Genomic DNA, 20,942 nt, shown 5'->3' with positions numbered 1-20,942 from the left:
TGCGTGCGTGCGTGCTCGTGCGATTGTTTGAACTGTCCTGTGACGGTCTGACTTCTCCCCGCGTGGCCAATGTTTTTTCTGTTTTGTTCTCTTTCTCCCTTTCTGTCTTTTTGTCCTATTTTACCCTCCGTCCGTCAACAAACGAGACGTTCTCACACCCCAGATGAAAACAAGAAAGGAATAAAATCACACTCCCAGCGCATAATTCTTCATGAAAAAAGCGGGTCTGAGAGAGAAAAGAGTGAGTGAGAGGAGAGGGAAGAAAAGTGAAAGGGGAGTCTCGCGGCCATCTTTTCACTGCGACGGCCATGTCTAATTGTGTTCCCAGTGATAAATGAATAGGTTTTTGTGGAGGGGTCGGGAACCCCCCCTCGGATCAGAGGCCCATCAAAAGTGGACTTTTTTTTTAATGTTTGTTTTTCTGACTGAGCGAGCGAGCGCCCCGATTTAGAAATTTAAATCTAGATAGGCCGGCTAGGTGGTTTTCTCATCGAGGCCTTCGGCGGTATACCCGTTCGCAAGACGAATTCACACACGGCACGATAGGAGAATCGGTTTAAAATAATAACAATGCATTTTATTACTACAGTACCTTTCATGCATGAGATGCTTTACGTTCAATAATGCCAATGACAAGGTTTAATACAACGGCTTAAAAAGACAGACAAGTCGATCCAAATAAGAGGGAGGAAAAAAAAGTCATAGAGGTCAATTTCATCAAGCAAAAAAAAATAAAAACGGATGGAAACAAGTTTATTTTTCTGTACACATTTCACACTGAGAGAGGATTAACCCATTCTGACCTGAGATCAGATTCATACGAGGTTTCCGCCGGACACACACTGGTCTGATTAACCCATTCTGACCTGAGATCAGATAAAAAAAATGTCAGTCGTTCTTCGATTATTCAAAAAATAGCAGACCTACAAGCTCGTATCGCGCCACTCGGTGGCGCGATATGAGCTTGTAGATCTGCTATTTTTAAATAGCTAAAGCATAACATGATGCTGACACCAAAATGGGTTAAAGTTCTCAGTCGCCACGACTGATTTCAGTCATGTGGAATAAGTCAGCGTGTATCCTATAGAAGTGTGACCTGCACCAAAATAGGCTATCTACAAGCTTACAACATGTCGCAGTGCGACGTTAGCTGTATGGCTACCAAAACATCATAAATATTGTGTTAAGTGTGTATAGGACACACAGTGCTAGTGGTGTGGTGGCTCCTTTCACGCTGTTTCACAAATGACATACAGTATTAGGACTTGGCCTAGCAAAAATCGTTAAAGGAGAATTCCATGCTAGAATGCATTCTTACCTTTCTTTGTAGTCGTTACGTCCCCACCAAAGAGGTCCAGGTGTTTTTTTGTGCAAAAGCTCCTTATTGGCTATTTCCCCTCAATTCAATGCAATTCATTTAGGGCTTATGGTAGGGGAAATAGCCAATAAGGAGCTTTTGTAAAAAAAAACACCTGGACCTCTTTGTTGGGGACGTAACAACTACAAAGAAAGGTAAGAAAGCCTTCTAGCATGGAATTCTCCTTTAAAATGTGGTGCAAATCATTTAATATATATTCTTTAACAGTGAACGTTTTTAACTCATATCTTTGCTTCTGAGAGGTCCCTGGAACAACATATTTTCAGATGGGTGTCCGCAGCCAAATACAGATAATTCTGCAGGTCCTTGACATGAAAAAGCTTGAGCACCAATGACATAGAAACATATAGGTTCACGGTTTACCATTGGAATTGCACGCACGCACGCGCGCACGCAACGTACGCACGCAAAGGCAGCAGCTGACTGTAGTGTGTCTAAAATAAAGGGCTGTGTCTATTTCCGTGGCCGTGCGTCCAGTAATAGCAGTCAGTCAGTCAGTGGAGAGGAGAGGAGGGGAGGGGATGGTTGGACACACACTGTAATTGCAGCCTTTCCAATTGCAGCTCTCGCTTTCTGTTGTAACACCGCTGCATTCTGTCTGTCTGTCTGTCTGTCTGTCTGTCTGTCTATGACTGTATGTCTCTCTCTCTGTCTGTCTATCTTACTTGTGTACACACAAGCACACACACACACACGCGCGCACGCGTGCACACACACGAGCGCACACGCACACACATGCATCTACTCTGTGCGGCATGTGTTGGCACCATCCCTTGTATCAGTTTTCAGCAGCCTGGTAATAGATGCCTTGTGACTGGAAATATAAATACACACATGCACGCACACGCGCACACACACACACACACACACACACACACACACACATGCACACAGTGCAGTCGAGAGAGAGAAAGTGTGTGTGTGTGTGTGTATGAGTGGGTAAGTGCGTATATTGCACCATATGACATATATTTTTGTTTGATTTTGAGCATGCAAACTCCTGCCAACTCGTGACCGACGGACGGGTCCGTCCTGTCCGCGTGCCAACATGATGATGGTGGTGATGCTATTCGCGGTAGTCGCCAGCACTACGACGGTACGATCGTAATGCCGCAGCTTAATTTAAATTGGTACTATCACCGTTTATTTTGGTGCACGGAATCTATAAGCACACTCCTTTGTCGTGCGACAAATAGCGAAAATAGCCCGCTCTACAAACTCCTGCCCAACTTGTGACCTGACTGACGAGTCGGTCCTGTCCGTGTGGTGCCAACATGCCAACGTGCCAACAACTGTTTTTTGCTTGTTTGTGAACATTTGGAAATGTTTTAACATTTATTATTCAAGTGTTTTTATTGAAGTTTTTTTGAACATAAGACAGGACAGATAACAGATACAAGACAGATACAGGACAAACCAACAACAACAACACCAGTACTCAACATTCATGTAAAAAATATAAATGTCTGAAATACAATGTAAAACAAAACCCTCCAAATTGTACATTTATGACATCAACAATAACTGAATGATTATGTAGAAAATACTACAGCAAAGTAGGTCAGGAACGGTTGCCAAACTCTGGTATATTTCTGAGTGGAGCCCCTGATCGTATAGAAATGTTTTAACATTTGAAAGGTTTTTCCGACACTTTTTTTGTTGTTGCCAACAACTGTTTTTGCTCGTTTGTGAACATTTGGAAATGTTTCAACCCATTCTGACCTGAGATCAGATTAAAAAAATGTCTTCTAACATCCTGACAGTTTTCCATTCTGACCTGAGATCAGATTTAAAAAAAAAATCACACCAGTGTGAACCAAGTGGTGCAACTCCCGTCTATTGGTTCTCTGTATCGTTCCAATTTGTATCGTTCCAATTTCTACTCTGTATCGTTCCAATTTCTTCTCTGTATCGTTTGCGTCCAGCAGGTGGCAGCCATGTCACATACTTCTCTCCTTCCAATTTCACGCATGCGCACACCACTCGTGCTCATGATACATGATACATGATACATGATACATGCGGACATTGCTGGATGTAGAAGTGGTTGCACCACTTAAAAAATCTTCTATGTCAGTCGCTCTTCGGTTTTCCAAAAACAGCAGACCTACAAGCTCGTAAGCACGCCACTCGGTGGCGCGCTACGAGCTCGTAGATTTGCTATTTTTGCAATAGCTAAAGCACGACATGACGCCGACACCGAAATGGGTTCCTGCGCAAAATGTTTTAACGTTTGAAAGGTTTTTTCCGACACTTTTTGGTTTGTTTGTTTGTTGCAAACGTCAAAGACGCCCCTTTTTCTTTCCCCTTCAGGTGATCAACGTGGACGGCAGCAACAGACAGACGCTGCTGGAGGACAAGCTGCCGCACATCTTCGGCTTCACGCTGCTGGGGGACTGGATCTACTGGACGGACTGGCAGAGGCGCAGCATCGAGAGGGTCCACAAGACCACCGCCGTGCGGGAGATCATCATCGACCAGCTGCCCGACCTGATGGGACTCAAGGCCACCAAGGTCACCGAGACGCACGGTACGTCGTGGTGTGGCTTTTATTGGGCCTTTATTGATGGGGTTACGGTAATGTTTAGGACAGGTGCCCGGAAAACGCTCGGCCGCGGCCCCAGGCCCTCCAGTGGTCATTTAACCCATTCTGACCTGAGATCAGATTCATACGAGGTTTCCCACTGGACACACACTGGTCTGATGAACCCATTCTGACCTGAGATCAGTGATGAAATATGATATGACTAGATGCAATGAAATAACACGATTTGATACATTGGAATTACAGTAGACGCAGCTTGAATAGATACAATGAGATAAGCCGATACAGCACAAGCATACAGTATCATAACAGTATGACTTCCTTTCCATTGTGTGTATCAATAATGAGGTTTCTAGTATGATGTCATGTAGTGTGGTACTGTTGTACATTTCTAATGTAATTAGAATGCAATTCGCTATTGTCCAAAGCCAGTCCAAGTAGTTTAGTCACCTCGTAGCTGTTAATGTTATATCATGGCTGTGCTGTTGAACATATACACAGCTTAAAGGACAACTTTAGTTTTTTTCAACCAAGGTTCATGTTTTAGGTTGTTATTAGAGAAACTAAAAGGTGAGAGTAATTTTTTTTCATTTGCTGCTTTCTTTTGTTTTGGGGATTTTAGCAGTTTTTGACAGGGGGGCGGGGGCATTCGAGCATGGGGCTAAATATGTATTTTTTTACAACATATTATAGCGATTTATTATTTTATTATTTACTATAGTCCTAATAAACCCCAAGAAATTACATCTGGCCACAAAAGATCACAGGATCTACTGAATGTGACAAACTGACATATTGAGCCTATACACACAGTATAAGCCTTCCCCCAGTAGGCTACCTTCACATTCAGTAGATCCTGTGATCTTCTGTGGCCAGATGTAATTTCCTGGGGTTTATTAGGACTATAGTGAATAATAAATAAATAAATCACCATCAAATTTGGTAAAAAAATACATATTTAGCCCCATGCTCGAATGCCCCCGCCCCCCTGTCAAAAAGAGCTAAAACGAAAGAAAGCAGCAAATGAAAGAAAATTAACACTCACCTTTTAGTTTCTCTAATAACAACCTAAAACATGAACCTTGGTTGAAAAAAACTAAAGTTGTCCTTTAACTTCGGGAAGTTACACGACTGAGCCACCCAGGTGATGGCAATAATACTAATGACTGGTCTTTCCGTGCATTACGTGAAAACGGCTGTCGGATGGTCGTTAACGTTGGTTGTTGGATACTGTTTCCTCGTATTTCTAGTTTATTGAAATAATGTCATGCACATTCTTCCAGTGCATACATAGCCTACTGCAGGCCTGGTCGACTAGTCAAGTCAAGTCAAGTCAAGTCACCTGTATTTATATAACACATTTAAAAAACAACAGAAGTTGACCCAAAGTGCTTTCCATATAAAAGGTTACATCATAAGGACCTCATAAAATAGAAAACGTAAAAGCAATACTTCATACAAGAACAATATAACAACATTACAAGGAACATGGGAGCATGCGCAATACTATTTACAAAGAGATTAAAACATTCACAGACTGCTGAAGGCAATGGAGAAAAGGTGAAAAGACTAGATTTAGAAGACATTGTGAAGCTCTTGCTATACTGACATGATCGATTATTTATGTATATGGAGAAATCCCCTCATTTCACATGCATCAATGGGTGAGAAGAACTGAGAATGTCTCCTCGCTGCTAATGTGCCTATTGGACAAGGACGGGTTGGGGAGGGACTTAGTGAATGGCTAATTTCAATACTCATCTCTGTCTTCTCTGTCTCACTGTCTCTGTCTCTGTCTCTCTCTGTCTCTCTCTGTCTCTGTCTCTCTCTGTCTCTGTCTGTCTCTGTCTGTCTCTCTCTCTCTCTGTCTCTGTCTCTGTCTCTGTCTCTGTCTCTGTCTCTGTCTCTGTCTCTGTCTCTGTCTCTGTCTCTGTCTCTGTCTCTGTCTCTCTCTGTCTCTGTCTCTCTCTGTCTCTGTCTCTGTCTCTGTCTCTGTCTCTGTCTCTGTCTCTGTCTCTGTCTCTGTTTCTGTTTCTGTTTCTGTCTCTGTCTCTGTCTCTGTCTCTGTCTGTCTCTGTCTCTGTCTCTGTCTCTGTCTCTGTCTCTGTTTCTGTCTCTGTCTCTGTCTCTCTCTGTCTCTGTCTCTGTCTCTGTCTCTGTCTCTGTCTCTCTCTGTCTCTGTCTGTCTCTGTCTCTGTCTCTCTCTGTCTCTGTCTCTCTCTCTCTCTCTCTCTCTCTCTCTCTCTCTCTCTCTCTCTCTCTCTCTCTCTCTGTCTCCCCCACCCTCTCTCCACCTACACACCTGCAGGTACTAACGGCTGTGCGGTGGATAACGGAGGATGCAGCCACCTGTGTTTCTGGCGCTCGCAGAGTGTCCGCTGTGCGTGTCCCATGGGCCTGGAGCTGCTGTCAGACCTGCAGACCTGCGTGGTTCCCGAGGCCTTCCTGCTCTTCACCAACAGGTACGGTGCATATCCCCCCCCCCCCAGCCCTTTTCACATCAAGGCCCATCATTCATTCAGAGCCACGGAGCCGCGGACCACCATTTGATGAGATTTAGCCTCTCAGACCCAAAACTAAAGAATATTTTGTAAGATTTTGTCCCATGCTGTATTGATGTGGTATACCATTTAGGGGTATCGAAATGACAATTCTTCTTCCTCTAATTGACTTCCTGTAAATTAAGTAATGTACATGTTTAACCCATTCTGACCTGAGATCAGATTCTAAAAAATGTCTTCTACATCCTGACAGTTTTCTGAAAAAGCTACGTTTCTATGTCAGTCGTTCTTCGATTTTTCAAAAATAGCAGACCTACGAGCTCGTAGCGCGCCACTCGGTGGCGCGCTATGAGCTTGTAGATCTGCTATTTTTCAATAGCTAAAGCATAACGTAATGCTAACACCAAAACGGGTTCCCGCCCGGACAATTAAGGACAATTAAAGTGATGACTCGCAGCTGCGGGTGGGCCTTCCTTCATGCTGTTTTCTGTCTTCCTGCTAACAGGGACAACATCAGGAGCATCTCTCTGGGCACCAACAGTATCTCTTTCTTCCTGCTATAGGGTATAACGTGTAACAGTAACAGTACAGTAAGGTGTTTTCTGTCTTCCTGCTAACAGGGACAACATCAGGAGCATCTCTCTGGGCACCAACAGCAACGATGTGGCCATTCCTCTGACCGGAGTGAAAGAGGCGTCCGCGCTCGACTTCGACGTGTCCGAAAACAGGATATACTGGACGGACATACAGGCCAAGGTGACCAGGGGGGACGCGTATAGACTTTTTACGGGGGGGGTTCTCTGAGTACAAACGCATGGGTCACTCACACTGTACAGTGGAATTCTGCATTCGTTTAAAGGACAACTTTAGTTTTTTTCAACCAAGGTTCATGTTTTAGGTTGTTATTGGAGAAACTAAAAGGTGAGTGTTCATTTTCTTTCATTTGCTGCTTTCTTTCGTTTTAGGGATTTTAGCTCTTTTTGACAGGGGGGCTTTATTTATTTATTATTTACTATAGTCCTAATAAACCCCAGGAAATTACATCTGGCCACAGAAGATCACAGGATCTACTGTATGTGAAGGTAGCCTACTGGGGGAAGGCTTATACTGTGTGTCATAGGCTCAATATGTCAGTTTGTCACATTCAATAGATCCTGTGATCTTTTGTGGCCAGATGTAATTTCTTGGGGTTTATTAGGACTATAGTAAATAATAAAAAAAATGAATCGCCATAATATTTTGTAAAGAAATACATATTTAGCCCCATGCTCGAATGCCCCCGCCCCCCTGTCAAAATCCCCGAAACAAAAGAAAGCAGCAAATGAAAGAAAATGAACACTCACCTTTTAGTTTCTCTAATAACAACCTAAAACATGAACCTTGGTTGAAAAAAACTAAAGTTGTCCTCGTTGTACTCGCGATATAGTTGGGCGTGTGTGTCCCTACATAGTTGACGTTTTCACCTACTGTACAGTACGTATTATGGACACTCGGTCATGTCAAAGATGGTAAAAAGGAGGCCAAATGAGAAAGAGAGTGCTAAACCCAAATCCAGTTTTCATCCAAAAAATAGGAATTCATTAAATTCCAAAAAGGTAGAACATCCAAAAAAATACATATAAATTATTAAGTACCGGTACTCACATTTCCATTTATTTATTGGTCACACACCAAAAAGGAACGTGTATGTACGCGCTTCGGCTATGAGCCTTCATCAGAGCATGCTTTGAGTCAAAACTTCCTTTAGTTTTAGTCAAATGTTTTAGTGTTAGTCTAGTTTTAGTTTAAGTGTATTTTAACTAGTGTAACTAGTGTAAGCCACCGAGTGGCGCGCTTACGAGCCTGTAGGTCTGCTATTTTTTTTAAATTGTAAAAATGTGGCGCACATCTCTGAACATACATTCTTTCAGAGTGAACGTTTTTAACTCAGGTCTAAATGGGGCTAAAAAAGGGACTTGAACCAACAACCTTTCCTCCTCCTCCCCCGTCCAGACCATCAGCAGAGCGTACATGAACGGCAGCTCGGTGGAGCACGTCATCGAGTTCGGCCTGGACTACCCAGAGGGCATGGCGGTGGACTGGATGGGCCGGAACATCTACTGGGCCGACACCGGCACCAACCGCATCGAGGTGGCCCGGCTGGACGGCCAGTACCGCCAGGTCCTGGTGTGCAAGGACCTGGAGAACCCACGGTCCCTGGACAACCCGCGCTCACTGGCGCTGGACCCGGCTAATGGGTAAAGCTATAGCTGCACAGGGGTTCTCAACCCGTGGGTCGCGACCTTAGAGTATATATATTTATAGAGAAGGCACCCAGAGGAAATCTTGAGGCGAAATGGACATAGTGGCCGAATGAAGGTATTGCAGCCTGGCCCCAAACACATGAACGCGCTGTCCGTTGACTATCATTGTACACGTTCACGACGGACGACGCTCGTGCGCGTTCAACGGCAGCGCGTTCATGTGTTTGGGGCCACTCAATTGCAATCCGTCCCAGAATGCACTCTGTTCCTACCAGGAAGGAGGAGTGAATCCGCCTCATGCGCTTTTGAGCAACTCAATGCAAGTGGATGGAAGGAGAACTCGGGTGTCTTCTCTATAGATATATATACTCTATGGTCGCGACGCTTCGGAGGGGAGGGGTCGCCAAATTATTTTCAAAAGAATGGCTGGAAAATGGACATTTTCTGTTTGGATGTATGGGCTATCAAGGCCAGAAAGTAGTTCTTTGCCACTCTGTAGGGCCTTACAGTATGATGCTTATGCTGCCCTATATGCTGCCCAGGCCTGCCCTTTCCTTCTTTTTGCAAACATAACTGTTTGCGGGAATGAAAAGAAAAAGGACAAACAGACCTCAACAGAAGAACACGTCTTACTGTACGCGAACAGGGAGGACCTCAGTGATCCTTTCATGGAAGCCAGACCGTGTGTCCCATGTGTGTGCAGAGAGTTCATGCGCTTTGTTTAAACCTCATCCCCACACGTGTGTGTCACGTCTGACGCTGACGTGTCCCCTCGGCACGACGGCAGTCACACGGTTTGTTTTTTATGTCCTGAAAGATAACCGACCGACAAAATCGTGTAAATTATTTCATATACTGTAAATGAAGAGTAGGCGTTCCCGCATAACTTCCGGGTTTGATGATGATGTCACGCACACACCCTCTCTATAAACAATGTTGTCTCAAAATAGCCAAGAGAATGGTGAAATGGGTGAATGTACAATCTGTGTATATAAATCAGGGGGGCAGTCAGTCAGATATTTCGTGAAGCCTCATTTGAAATCGGTAGTTCATAATAATGGCCTGTTGTGGTGCTGGACTGGACCCAAAAAGCCCCATAGCTCCATAGAGGCCCATGTATTTTGGCCCAACTTCACCTATACTGTATTACCTTAATAAACATGGTCATGAATACTTTCTTCTTCCAGTCACTAGTTTAAAGTCTCATTTCTAATGTCATAATATTCTTTTTGGAAAATTATGGTCCCATTAATTAAAAAAATGACCATAAAGAAAAAAAACCATCGCGTATGTTCTGAGGGGCGTGGCTACCGTTACAGTCTATGATCGGGATTCCCCTCCCACTCGAGTCAAAATAAAAACCAACGGAGAAGAAGGGGGGAAGTCCCGCCTCGTTGTCTGGGCAGCCAATGGCCAGCTGGTCCAAAACGGAGCCAGCCAATGGCCAGCTGGTACCAAACGGATCTAGAAAGATGGCGACTTACAGTGCAGGAATAACAGGCTTCATTTTACGTCCATGTTAGACCCGGCGAACGCTTTGTCCATATTTTTTACAGTCTATGATATAAATGCACCGTTTACTGCTACAGTGTGTTTAACACCTGCACTGTGCTATACGGTCTGTTTAACACCTGCACTGTGCTATACAGTCTGTTTAACACCTGCACTGTGCTATACAGTCTGTTTAACACCTGCACTGTGCTATACAGTGTGTTTAACACCTGCACTGTGCTATACAGTGTGTTTAACACCTGCACTGTGCTATACAGTGTGTTTAACACCTGCACTGTGCTATACAGTCTGTTTAACACCTGCACTGTGTTACAGTCTGTTTAACACCTGCACTGTGCTATACAGTCTGTTTAACACCTGCACTGTGCTATACAGTGTGTTTAACACCTGCACTGTGCTATACAGTGTGTTTAACACCTGCACTGTGCTATACAGTCTGTTTAACACCTGCACTGTGCTATACAGTCTGTTTAACACCTGCACTGTGTTACAGTCTGTTTAACACCTGCACTGTGCTATACAGTGTGTTTAACACCTGCACTGTGCTATACAGTCTGTTTAACACCTGCACTGTGTTACAGTCTGTTTAACACCTGCACTGTGCTATACAGTGTGTTTAACACCTGCACTGTGCTATACAGTGTGTTTAACACCTGCACTGTGCTATACAGTGTGTTTAACACCTGCACTGTGCTATACAGTCTGTTTAACACCTGCACTGTGTTACAGTCTGTTTAACACCTGCACTGTGCTATACAGTGTGTTTAACACCTGCACTGTGCTATACAGTCTGTTTAACACCTGCACTGTGCTATACAGTCTGTTTAACACCTGCACTGTGCTATACAGTGTGTTTAACACCTGCACTGTGCTATACAGTCTGTTTAACACCTGCACTGTGTTACAGTCTGTTTAACACCTGCACTGTGCTATACAGTGTGTTTAACACCTGCACTGTGCTATACAGTCTGTTTAACACCTGCACTGTGCTATACAGTCTGTTTAACACCTGCACTGTGTTACAGTCTGTTTAACACCTGCACTGTGCTATACAGTGTGTTTAACACCTGCACTGTGCTATACAGTCTGTTTAACACCTGCACTGTGTTACAGTCTGTTTAACACCTGCACTGTGCTATACAGTGTGTTTAACACCTGCACTGTGCTATACAGTGTGTTTAACACCTGCACTGTGCTATACAGTGTGTTTAACACCTGCACTGTGCTATACAGTCTGTTTAACACCTGCACTGTGTTACAGTCTGTTTAACACCTGCACTGTGCTATACAGTGTGTTTAACACCTGCACTGTGCTATACAGTCTGTTTAACACCTGCACTGTGCTATACAGTCTGTTTAACACCTGCACTGTGCTATACAGTGTGTTTAACACCTGCACTGTGCTATACAGTCTGTTTAACACCTGCACTGTGCTATACAGTGTGTTTAACACCTGCACTGTGCTATACAGTCTGTTTAACACCTGCACTGTGCTATACAGTCTGTTTAACACCTGCACTGTGCTATACAGTCTGTTTAACACCTGCACTGTGCTATACAGTGTGTTTAACACCTGCACTGTGCTATACAGTCTGTTTAACACCTGCACTGTGTTACAGTCTGTTTAACACCTGCACTGTGCTATACAGTGTGTTTAACACCTGCACTGTGCTATACAGTCTGTTTAACACCTGCACTGTGCTATACAGTCTGTTTAACACCTGCACTGTGCTATACAGTCTGTTTAACACCTGCACTGTGCTATACAGTCTGTTTAACACCTGCACTGTGCTATACAGTCTGTTTAACACCTGCACTGTGTTATACAGTCTGTTTAACACCTGCACTGTGCTATACAGTCTGTTTAACACCTGCACTGTGCTATACAGTCTGTTTAACACCTGCACTGTGTTATACAGTCTGTTTAACACCTGCACTGTGCTATACAGTCTGTTTAACACCTGCACTGTGCTATACAGTCTGTTTAACACCTGCACTGTGCTATACAGTCTGTTTAACACCTGCACTGTGCTATACAGTCTGTTTAACACCTGCACTGTGCTATACAGTCTGTTTAACACCTGCACTGTGCTATACAGTCTGTTTAACACCTGCACTGTGCTATACAGTCTGTTTAACACCTGCACTGTGCTATACAGTCTGTTTAACACCTGCACTGTGCTATACAGTCTGTTTAACACCTGCACTGTGCTATACAGTGTGTTTAACACCTGCACTGTGCTATACAGTCTGTTTAACACCTGCACTGTGCTATACAGTCTGTTTAACACCTGCACTGTGCTATACAGTCTGTTTAACACCTGCACTGTGCTATACAGTCTGTTTAACACCTGCACTGTGCTATACAGTCTGTTTAACACCTGCACTGTGCTATACAGTCTGTTTAACACCTGCACTGTGCTATACAGTCTGTTTAACACCTGCACTGTGCTATGCAGTCTGTTTAACACCTGCTCTGTGCTATACAGTCTGTTTAACACCTGCTCTGTGCTATACAGTCTGTTTAACACCTGCACTGTGCTATACAGTCTGTTTAACACCTGCACTGTGCTATACGGTCTGTTTAACACCTGCACTGTGCTATACAGTCTGTTTAACACCTGCACTGTGCTATACAGTCTGTTTAACACCTGCACTGTGCTATACGGTCTGTTTAACACCTGCACTGTGCTATGCAGTCTGTTTAACACCTGCACTGTGCTATACAGTCTGTTTAACACCTGCACTGTGCTATACGGTCTGTTTAACACCTGCACTGTGCTATACAGTCTGTTTAACACCTGCACTGTGCTATACGGTCTGTTTAACACCTGCACTGTGCTATACGGTCTGTTTAACACCTGCACTGTGCTATACAGTGTGTTTAACACCTGCACTGTGCTATACAGTCTGTTTAACACCTGCACTGTGCTATACAGTCTGTTTAACACCTGCACTGTGCTATACAGTCTGTTTAACACCTGCACTGTGCTATACAGTCTGTTTAACACCTGCACTGTGCTATACAGTCTGTTTAACACCTGCACTGTGCTATACAGTCTGTTTAACACCTGCACTGTGCTATACAGTCTGTTTAACACCTGCACTGTGCTATACAGTCTGTTTAACACCTGCACTGTGCTATACAGTCTGTTTAACACCTGCACTGTGCTATGCAGTCTGTTTAACACCTGCACTGTGCTATACAGTCTGTTTAACACCTGCACTGTGCTATACAGTCTGTTTAACACCTGCTCTGTGCTATACAGTCTGTTTAACACCTGCACTGTGCTATACAGTCTGTTTAACACCTGCACTGTGCTATACGGTCTGTTTAACACCTGCACTGTGCTATACAGTCTGTTTAACACCTGCACTGTGCTATACAGTCTGTTTAACACCTGCACTGTGCTATACGGTCTGTTTAACACCTGCACTGTGCTATGCAGTCTGTTTAACACCTGCACTGTGCTATACAGTCTGTTTAACACCTGCACTGTGCTATACGGTCTGTTTAACACCTGCACTGTGCTATACAGTCTGTTTAACACCTGCACTGTGCTATACGGTCTGTTTAACACCTGCACTGTGCTATACGGTCTGTTTAACACCTGCTCTGTGCTATACAGTCTGTTTAACACCTGCACTGTGCTATACAGTCTGTTTAACACCTGCACTGTGCTATACGGTCTGTTTAACACCTGCACTGTGCTATACGGTCTGTTTAACACCTGCACTGTGCTATACAGTCTGTTTAACACCTGCACTGTGCTATACAGTCTGTTTAACACCTGCACTGTGCCATACAGTCTGTTTAACACCTGCACTGTGCCATACAGTCTGTTTAACACCTGCACTGTGCCATACAGTCTGTTTAACACCTGCACTGTGCTATACAGTCGGTTTAACCCATTCTGAACGGGCACCCATTTTGGTGTCAGCATCATGTTATGCTTTAGCTATTGAAAAATAGCAGATCTACAAGCTCACATCGCGCCACCGAGTGGCGCGATACGAGCTTGTAGGTCTGCTATTTTTGAAAAATCGAAGAGCGACTGACATTTCTAGAATCCGATCTCAGGTCAGAATGGGTCAATCAGACCAGTGTGTGTCCCAGTGGAAACCTCGTATGAATCTGATCTCAGGTAAGAATGGGTTAACACCTGCACTGTGCCGGCGCGTCCAAACATCTCAAGGCCCCGGGAATCTGTGCCAGTGAGCTCATTTACGACTTTGACTGTTCCCTCTTTTCCCCGGCCAGCGTACAGTCGGTACGGTTAGTGAGTGAGTGTAAGGGCAATGGAGCTGCATCACTGAATTGGTATTCACTTAGTGGGCTGGGTTTTTCAGCTTGTGCGCGTGTGTATGTGTGCGCGCGCGCGTGTGTGTGTGTGTGTGTGTGTGTGTGTGTACCTTACACATGCCTGCCTGTATCAGCATGCCATATTGTTAACACATGTCACTCACCTGTGTGATGTCATGAGGATGTTGTGCGGCAGAGCTGTCAACACAAAGTTGCCCCGGGGCCATCTGATGTAGTTTTATGATTACACACACCGCACGCAAAGACACACACACACACACACACACACACACACACACACACACACACACACACACACACACACACACACACACACACACACACACACACACGCACACACGCACACACACACACACGCACACACACACACACACGCACATGCAAAGCTTTGTCCTATAACACACTTGTGAGGCTCACATTTTCTCCCTTAAGCCATTTTGACCTGAGATAAAAATGTCTTCTACATCCTGACAGTTTTCTGAAAAAGCTATGTTTCTATGTCAGTCGTTCTTCGATCTTTCAAAAATAGCAGACCTACAAGCTCGTAGCGCGCCACTCGGTGGCACGCTATGAGCTTGTAGATCTGCTATTTGTCAATAGCTAAAGCATGACATGACGCTGACACCAAAAGGGGTTCCCGCAACCAACAACCTGAATATGCCATATTCAGCATGCAACCACACGCAAAATGATCCGTCTTTTAGTTCCACCGGGACTCTTCTCCACTAGTCCCCTTCCTAGACATTTTAGTCTAGTTTATATACTTGTTCAATTGTCAAAATTATTTAGTTTTCGTCACTGAAAGAAAAGGTAGTCGACGGACATTTTCCGTCATTGTGTTAGTCTGCAGTGGTTCTCGACCATGGGGACCACCGTGAGGGGGTTCCGGGTGGTCCCCCCAGCTAAACAATGGAAGAGTTGATAACCAAATGGACCCGTTCTGACCTGACATCAGATTCATACGAGGTTTCCACTGGACACACACTGGTCTGATTAACTCTCGAGAGCGTGAAAGCAAATGGGTCCATTTGGTTTCCTTTTAAACACTTAATCTGTTACACAACTGCATTACTTAATTAATTTACGAAGAAGTCACACACAAATGGAGAATGTAGAATAATTGTCTTGTCCAACGACAACAAAATATTCTAAGTCTTGGGTCTGAGAGGTTTAACCCATTTTGGTTTGCGGGAACCCCTTTTGGTGTTAGCATCATGTCATGCTTTAGCTATTGAAAAATAGCAGACCTACAAGCTCATAGCGCGCCACCGAGTGGCGCGCTAGGAGCTTGTAGGTCTGCTATTTTTGAAAAATCAAAGAACGACTGACATATAAACATAGCTTTTTCAGGAAAACTGTCAGGATGTAGAAGACATTTATAGAATCTGATCAGGGACAGGGCCTAATGTATTCTCTCTCTCTCTCTCTCTCTCTGTAGTTACATGTACTGGACAGAGTGGGGCGGTAGGCCGCGTATCGCCAGGGACAGGGTCTAATGTATTCTCTCTCTCTCTCTCTCTGTAGTTACATGTACTGGACAGAGTGGGGCGGCAGGCCGCGTATCGCCAGGGACAGGGCCTAATGTATTCTCTCTCTCTCTCTGTAGTTACATGTACTGGACAGAGTGGGGCGGCAGGCCGCGTATCGCCAGGGACAGGGCCTAATGTATTCTCTCTCTCTCTCTGTAGTTACATGTACTGGACAGAGTGGGGCGGCAGGCCGCGTATCGCCAGGGACAGGGCCTAATGTATTCTCTCTCTCTCTCTCTCTCTCTCTCTCTCTCTCTCTCTCTGTAGTTACATGTACTGGACAGAGTGGGGCGGTAGGCCGCGTATCGCCAGGGCCTACATGGACGGCAGCACCATCGTGACCCTGGTGGACAAGGTGGGCAGAGCCAACGGACTGACCATCGACTACATCGACCACCGGCTGTACTGGACCGACCTGGACACGTGCATGATCGAGAGCACCAACATGCAAGGTAAAATCACACCTGTGTGAACCGAGTGGTGCAACTCCCCTCTCTCCCCCCCTTCTCTCTCTCTCTCTCTCTATTATGGATATCAATCCGCGTCGCTGACAACTATTTTTTCATTATTATTTTGGGTCGGCCTTTCCTTCTTTAACATGCCTCCTAGACCGGATCGCGCATGCGAGCTGCCGTCCACGGGGGTCGGCCTTTCCTTCTTTAGCATACCTCCTAGACCGGATTGCGCATGCGAGCTGCCGTCCACCTCCCATTATACAGGCAGACTAAAAGCTTCAATAACTCCTAATCTACGGATCTCTCCATGGTTTGGTCAATTAGCGCGATGTTCGGAGGTCTTTGCTGATTGGTCTAGATGGAAACATTGGTGCTTTCTAGAGCAAGGATGCCTATATTTTAGCTCGCTAGCATTGACGCTATTTATTTAGCACAAGATGTGAGGCGCGCATTGTACACACACGCACGGATATTGCTGGCCATTGCTGGTTTCACGCATGCGCACACCACTCATGCTCATGATGACTGATACAAGATACAAGATACATGATACATGTGGACATTCCTGGTTATAGGAGTGGTTGCACCACTCAAAAAAGAACATGGATGACCCTATAGACAGGTAGAGAGAGCGAAGTCATGAATATTGTCCTCTGTTGAAGCCATTCATTATTAGGGCAAACGCCTTAGGAAATATGACTATATAGAGCCACTTTTCCACTGGCCAAAAAACCCCTCTAAATGCACCCACTAAAACATCTGGCTTTTGTCTTTAGTGGGAAAGGTTAGAATCGGTATTTGTTTCCTGGCGCAAGTTACTATTCCGCAGGTGGCACGGGTATTCATTGGCTTTCGGCTCCGCCCTTGTTCTGGCGCGGTGCTATATAATAATATAATGTGATATATGAGTGAGCTTCTTATGATCGGATTGGGAAGAGGAAAATAAAGAGACCAATGGCTCTGTCTACAGTACAACTATAGAGGGGTATGTGCGTGCATAAAGTGAATGGCAAATCGAGTGGCAAAGTGAGTTTAACGTTGTATAACAGTTTGAGGGCCGCTAATTGTGTTGCACCGCACGTAAAACGCTATACCCGACATTTGCTTAATGCTGTTTAATTCGCCGTTTTAAAATAGTTAAAAAGAAACAGCGGATTTATCCGGGGGACCTGGTGACGAGGCCGTCACGTTATGACAACGAAACCGGAGAAATCAAGTCATCATCTGGGCTGCTAGGGCTTCTGGGAAATTGAGCCCAATGCAAGTGGACGGGGGGGGGGTTTGTTTGGACTACAACTTGCTCTGCACTGTGGTTTCGTTCCGCCGGCTCGTCTCATCATAACAAACCATATAGAACCGGATTTTCGTGGTTTGAAAGCTAGCAAATACTTCAGCATACGCTCCAAAGGTAATAAAACAATCTCGGGCATTGTAGAATATTTGATTAAAATGCGGGTAAAGCGTTTTATATCGGATAGGGTTTTTCGGCGTGGATGTGCGGACTCTAGAGACCTGCGGATGGCTGGATGTCGCTGTGGTCAATGTAAATAGGATGATATAATGAATTACGGTTGGATAACGGGTGAGTTATGAGTTATGCCCTCATGCATTTCCATCGTGGCGTCCCACTCCCAAGCCAGCAGTGTTGTTTTCGTCGACTAAACCTAAGACGTAAAATGTTCGTCGACTACCTTTTTCCACTGACGAAAACTAAATGGAAACTAAATGAAAACTAAGCCATGGTGACTAAAACCAAGACTAAATATACTGACAATTTCGTCAACAAATAAAAACTAGACAAAAACGTTAGGAAGGGACTAGTGGACAACAGATCCAGTATAAGTCATTTTACACTTGGTTGCATGCTGAAAATAGCAGATCTACAAGCTCACAACGCGCCGCGCTGCGACGCGTTGTGAGCTTGTAGATCGGCTATTTTCAGCAAGTGTAAAATAAGTCATTACGACGGCAACAAGGCCCGCAAAAATACATTTTAGTCGACTAAATCACCTGTAGATTTAGCCGACTAAAATCGTATGACATTTAGTCGACTAAAACCAGACTAAACACTAGAACATTCGAGGTGACTAAAATGTGACTAAGACTAAGTGAAAACTATTCAAGAAGCTACGACTAAAACTAAAATAGAAATTTGCTGCCAAATTTGGTGACCAAAAACAGGTCTCTAACGGACTGTCAAGGCCAGAAAGTAGTTTTCTGCCACTCAGTAGGCGTTCTTGCATTTAACTTCCAGGTATGATGATAATGATGACAGTGAAGAGAGGAGAGTCCGCACACAGGTTTGCTCCAAGGTGTTTGCTTTTTATTCAATACACCATAAATAAGACACAACGTTTCGGCCGTGAACGGGCCTTCATCAGGTGATAATCGGTAGTATAATGTGACAACTCCCTTTTAAACCCAGTCGTCACATCACGTGACTGATGACGACTGCACGGGCAGGTGATTCACTAACACCAATAAGTGACATGACAATAAGTATAACAATATATATATATGAACATGAATGACCACCACAGCAAGCAAGTTTACAATAATACATTTATAATAAATGATGATGTGCATACCCTCTATTGCCCTGGCATTTTCCACTGAAAACATAGATATATTCAACCCCGGTGAAATGTGAAGATATCACAACCTCAAAGTGATCTTCTGAATTGCCGCACTTGCATTTCACTGATTGTACCAGTATGAGTATAGTGACAAAATGACACATTTGAGTTGCCTTGGGGGGGAAAAAAAGAAAAAGATCCTCACTTATAGCAGCCCTTATTCTTTTATTTAAGATTAGTTTTTTTTTTTTGGCTTTTTATCGATTATCATTATTGTATCGAGTGAAGACTGACAGGAAAGAGGGAGAGAGAGAGAAGGGGAGAGAAATGCAGCAAAGTCGAACGGGATTCGAAACATGCGACACGCTGTCAGGCCAAAGCCTATAATTATGTGGCATGCGCCTGGCTGGACCCCTTGTCCAGCGGGCGCCCGCCTAGCAGCCCTTTTTCAAGGTACCTTCCCCTCTTTTCCCCCGTTCAGAGGGAGGGCTATCTGTCCATGGACAACCAACTGTGTGAATTGAATTGAAGTAGTCATCGTTGTCTTTATATTCTCGTAGGTCTCCAGAGGGAGATCATCGTGGACGACCTGCCCCACCCCTTTGGCCTGACTCAGTACCGCGACTACATCTACTGGACCGACTTCAACCTGCGGAGCATCGAACGGGCCGACAAGCGCAGCGGCCTCAACCGCACCGTGGTGCTGCAGGTATTACACTTCATTCATTAGCCCATTCTGACCTGAGATCAGATTCATACGAGGTTTCCTCTGGACACACACTGGTCTAATTAACCCATTCTGACCTGAGATCAGATTCTAAAAATGTCAGTCGTTCTTCGATTTTTCAAAAATAGCAGACCTACAAGCTCGTAGCGCGCCACTCGGTGGCGCGCTATGAGCTTGTAGATCTGCTATTTTTCAATAGCTAAAGCATAACATGATGCTAACACCAAAATGGGTGCCCGGTCAGAATAAGTGATAAGTAATAAGTGTAAATGTTGTGGTCCTTGCCATGAACATATTTCCCTCAGTGCCATCTCTACAGGGGGGGCATTGGGGGGCCTTGTCCCCCCCAGATTGGATTTTGCGCCCCTCCAGTCCAGATTGGCCAGTAGTAGTGCCCTACCCTACCAATATTTTAATGTTTTACAAATGTTAAAGGTATATTCAGTGATTTCACTCAAAAACCCTTAGGTTTCGTTTTTGGCTGTGGGACCCAGCCTTTCGTCCAATCAGGATAGAGAGTCAAAAACGAAACCTAAGGTTTTTTGACCCCCAGGGGTTAACTGGGGACAGGGAGGAACTCCTTATATGGCCAGCACACTCTATAGTAGGGAGGATTATCACAACAAAACAAAAAAATAATTGATATTTGAATTAAGTGAAATCACTGAATATACCTTTAAATCTATAAGTTCTTCATGATTATTGTAAATATATACATTTTCTAATTAATTGAATAATTAATAGAAATACAAGGTAATATATGCATGCAGAAGACATTATAATGCTCAATATATTTGTATTTCTTTGTTTGTTGTTGGTGCCGCTGCATAATTGTAACCTATTTGTCTTTTTCAAGCATCGACTATTTGTTATACTTAGGGGGGTTTGAACGATTAAGTGCCCCCTTTGGAAAAAAGTATGCCCCCCTGCTGTTTAGTGCCTGGAGACTGCACTGATTTCCCTACCATGCATTTGTACGAATACTACTTTCACGTTATTGCTGTTTTCATTCATTAAAAAAAACACTTTCAAATGAACGGCAATTAAAGATATTTAAGGTGGGGGGGGGGGGCAATATCTCACAATGGTTAAGGACTATAGTACAGATAATTCTGGGGCTTCTTGACATGAAAAAGTTTGAGCACCACTGAC

The 20,942-nt window shown here is 44.3% G+C and overlaps 1 protein-coding gene across 2 annotated transcripts in view; it reads left to right on the top strand.

Moving 5' to 3' along the window:
• The window catches only part of lrp5 (low density lipoprotein receptor-related protein 5), a 95,603-nt gene that overhangs the window by 56,980 nt on the left and 17,681 nt on the right, over window positions 1-20,942 (top strand). For both annotated transcript variants that reach the window (XM_083762495.1, XM_083762494.1), the window contains exons 12-17: window positions 3,692-3,908; window positions 6,232-6,385; window positions 7,045-7,180; window positions 8,417-8,661; window positions 16,300-16,484; window positions 19,624-19,772. In XM_083762495.1, coding sequence (XP_083618621.1) covers window positions 3,692-3,908; window positions 6,232-6,385; window positions 7,045-7,180; window positions 8,417-8,661; window positions 16,300-16,484; window positions 19,624-19,772 — 1,086 coding nt within the window. The remainder of the gene's footprint in view (window positions 1-3,691; window positions 3,909-6,231; window positions 6,386-7,044; window positions 7,181-8,416; window positions 8,662-16,299; window positions 16,485-19,623; window positions 19,773-20,942) is intronic.

This window comes from Protomyctophum parallelum, assembly GCF_964188405.1.
Source record: "Protomyctophum parallelum genome assembly, chromosome: 4".
Taxonomy (NCBI): domain Eukaryota; kingdom Metazoa; phylum Chordata; class Actinopteri; order Myctophiformes; family Myctophidae; genus Protomyctophum; species Protomyctophum parallelum.
Note: the sequence above shows the minus strand (reverse complement) of the source record. Positions and strands in the feature narration are given on the sequence as shown.